Source organism: Montipora foliosa, chromosome 13, assembly GCF_036669935.1.
Source record: "Montipora foliosa isolate CH-2021 chromosome 13, ASM3666993v2, whole genome shotgun sequence".
Lineage (NCBI taxonomy): Eukaryota > Metazoa > Cnidaria > Anthozoa > Scleractinia > Acroporidae > Montipora > Montipora foliosa.
Window position 1 is genome coordinate 19,361,857 of NC_090881.1, and position 2,500 is coordinate 19,364,356.

At 36.9% G+C, this 2,500-nt stretch overlaps 1 protein-coding gene across 1 annotated transcript in view; it reads right to left on the reverse strand.

Moving 5' to 3' along the window:
* LOC137982890 (doublesex- and mab-3-related transcription factor C2-like) overlaps nucleotides 1-2,500 on the reverse strand; it is an 8,821-nt gene that overhangs the window by 3,595 nt on the left and 2,726 nt on the right. The window contains exon 1 of the mRNA XM_068830054.1: nucleotides 1,212-2,500. This exon is cut by the window's right edge and continues 2,726 nt beyond it. Within this exon, the coding sequence (XP_068686155.1) occupies nucleotides 1,212-1,629 (418 nt within the window). The 5' untranslated portion in view covers nucleotides 1,630-2,500. The remainder of the gene's footprint in view (nucleotides 1-1,211) is intronic.

Consider the following 2,500-nt stretch of genomic DNA (forward strand, 5'->3'; position numbering starts at 1 on the left):
TCAATTATTGCTGAACAAGACGCTGTCATTTTCGCGACGTAACAAGTTACCACGGCAACAGGAAAGCCTTGCAAAAACAGCCTATGTTCTGGCTTGAGTTTCATACTTGAAAAACGAACTTTGTGACCTCAATTTTTTATTTCACAAAAATGATCAGCAAGTCAAGATAAAACTCTCTGCAAAGTTTAAAAAATATCTTTGAAGCGGATTCAAAGCTACCTAAAATTTTCAACTATTTAAGGTGGCTCTGAATGTGGTCCACAATTTTTTTTTAAATTTTGCAGAACGTTTTACTCTGGCATACTTATTACATTTCGGAAATAAAAAATGGGGTCACCGAGTTCCTTTTTGAGATATGAGCAACTTAAGTCAAAATATGTGGTGTTTTTGCAGGGCTTTCCTGTTCCCAAGGTAACTTTTTACGGCAAAAAAATGACCGAGTCTTTTTCAGCAATAATTGGTGTCTGATACGGTACCATAACATTGCTGTTAAGTTATAAAGAGTTGTATTGTTAATCCTTCTGATAAGAACGTTTTTTTCAAGTGTTGAAAGTGATATGAGTCACCTTAATAGCGACATTGCGGCACCATGTACCATAAAACACCCTTCTTCAAATTTATCGATCTCTCGTATTTCCAGATATGTACTGCGGTATAGCTGCTTAGGGCCAAGCTGCTCAGTTTGATTTAAAGATTCTTTTTCTTCAAAAACGAGCTCTCCGCCTTATTTGCTTTTGTAATACTAGATCCCATGCTATCCCTGGTGTTTGTCTCTTCTAATATTCTGCCAATTGATATGCTTTACTTTGAAACAGCATCTACCCTTATGCATGATATCTCTAATAATTCCGTACCGAAGAACATTCAGAAACTATTTAATCGTTCATCTAACATTCATAAATATAATACACGATCATCAGCTATGGGAAACTATTATGTTAGCAAATGGCGACTGAGCTTACAGTTGAAGTTTTTACAAACTTTGGAACAAGATAACGGAACTCTCTTCATCCAGCTGACTGGTGCGCGCTTATCAAAAGGCCATTGAAAAAACGAATTAGGAAATTTATGCTTACAGTACTCGGAGTTGAGGATGCTTATGTACACGCGTGTAGTCTTCATTGTAAAGTTTATCTGTAATTCTTGAAAATAACCTTGAACTTGAACTTATGCTGTTAGCGATCTCACGGTGAAAAAGAAACTTATCTTACCATTTCCATGCGAGAAAGAAGGAGGTAAAGATTTTCTCGAGGACGTTCCAATCGCAGTTTCCCTGGTGGCTCCCTTATTGTCTGCCATTTCAAGTCTTCTAGAAGGATTTTCTTTTCTTCTTGATTTCCTCCGTTGTCCTTTCTGGGGACGGCTAGGTTTGATCACATCATGAACAAGTCGTCTTTCCAATATTAATCTGCAATTTTTGCAATTGCATAACTTGTACTTGCAAGAATTTCTGTGACCTTTTAATTGTACCCCATATATTCCATGATTTCGGCAGCGAGTGCAAGTGGGAGGTTTGCGAGCTGAAACCGATGTCATGTTCGAAAGGGACAATGATCTGAAAGGCAAGTGCGCCAGTTTCATTGTGAAGTGAAACCGACTGGAAACGGCTTTAAATAGCATCAGTTTCATTTGATTGACAGTTAACAACGTTGCGGATTTCGCTCCATTCAAAATTTTAGAATCAACTAAGGCTCGCAGCAACTAATTTATTCAATAAACAAAATTATTGTTGCTAGAGTGAGGAAATAGTGCTCATTTCAAATGGGGGCTATATTTTAAACAAGAACGCTAGTAAACCCTCACACTTTATTTGGCAAGAAGAGCCATTTCAAGTACTGTCTTGTCCATTACTGACGTCATTTGTTATCTCTTAAATTCTAAATGGCGACATATGAAACAGCGCTCTTTGATCACTGAGAACTTGGTTTACCTTTATTCAGCTCATTTTAACCATTTGACAAAAACAGAAAAGAAACACGTGTTTAAAAATAGAACTATTTTGATAAACCAGACCGAAATATTTCGATATATCTTGCTTGTAGTACAAACTAAACGATTCCCACTTTACGCAAGATTTTAAACTGGCTCGCCAGTCCGACTAGATCGTGATGATCGGCGTGTGATTTGCAGGAACTTTCCGGACATTTCATTTACACCTAATATTTGGCGAGATTATCATCTTTTTCTCATTTTTCACTTAAAATAAAAAAAAACTATGCGATAAAGTTTCCAACACAAAATTTACCGTTAACACATTCGAGATTTTCGGCAGACGTTTTGTCTTCCGCTGTTCCAAATTGCGTTTGAAAGTGCTTATTCATTTGGGTACATTGTCCAAGAGGAATTACAGGTGTCGAATGGCACGGTTATTCTGCATCATTTTTAGAGCCGAAATGAAATTCCAGTGGAACAATTTTTTTTTTGCACTGATTCCGATGTTTTGAGGAAAAAATGAAAAACTTCAATTTTGCTCTTATTATACCATGACCTTGACCCCGTT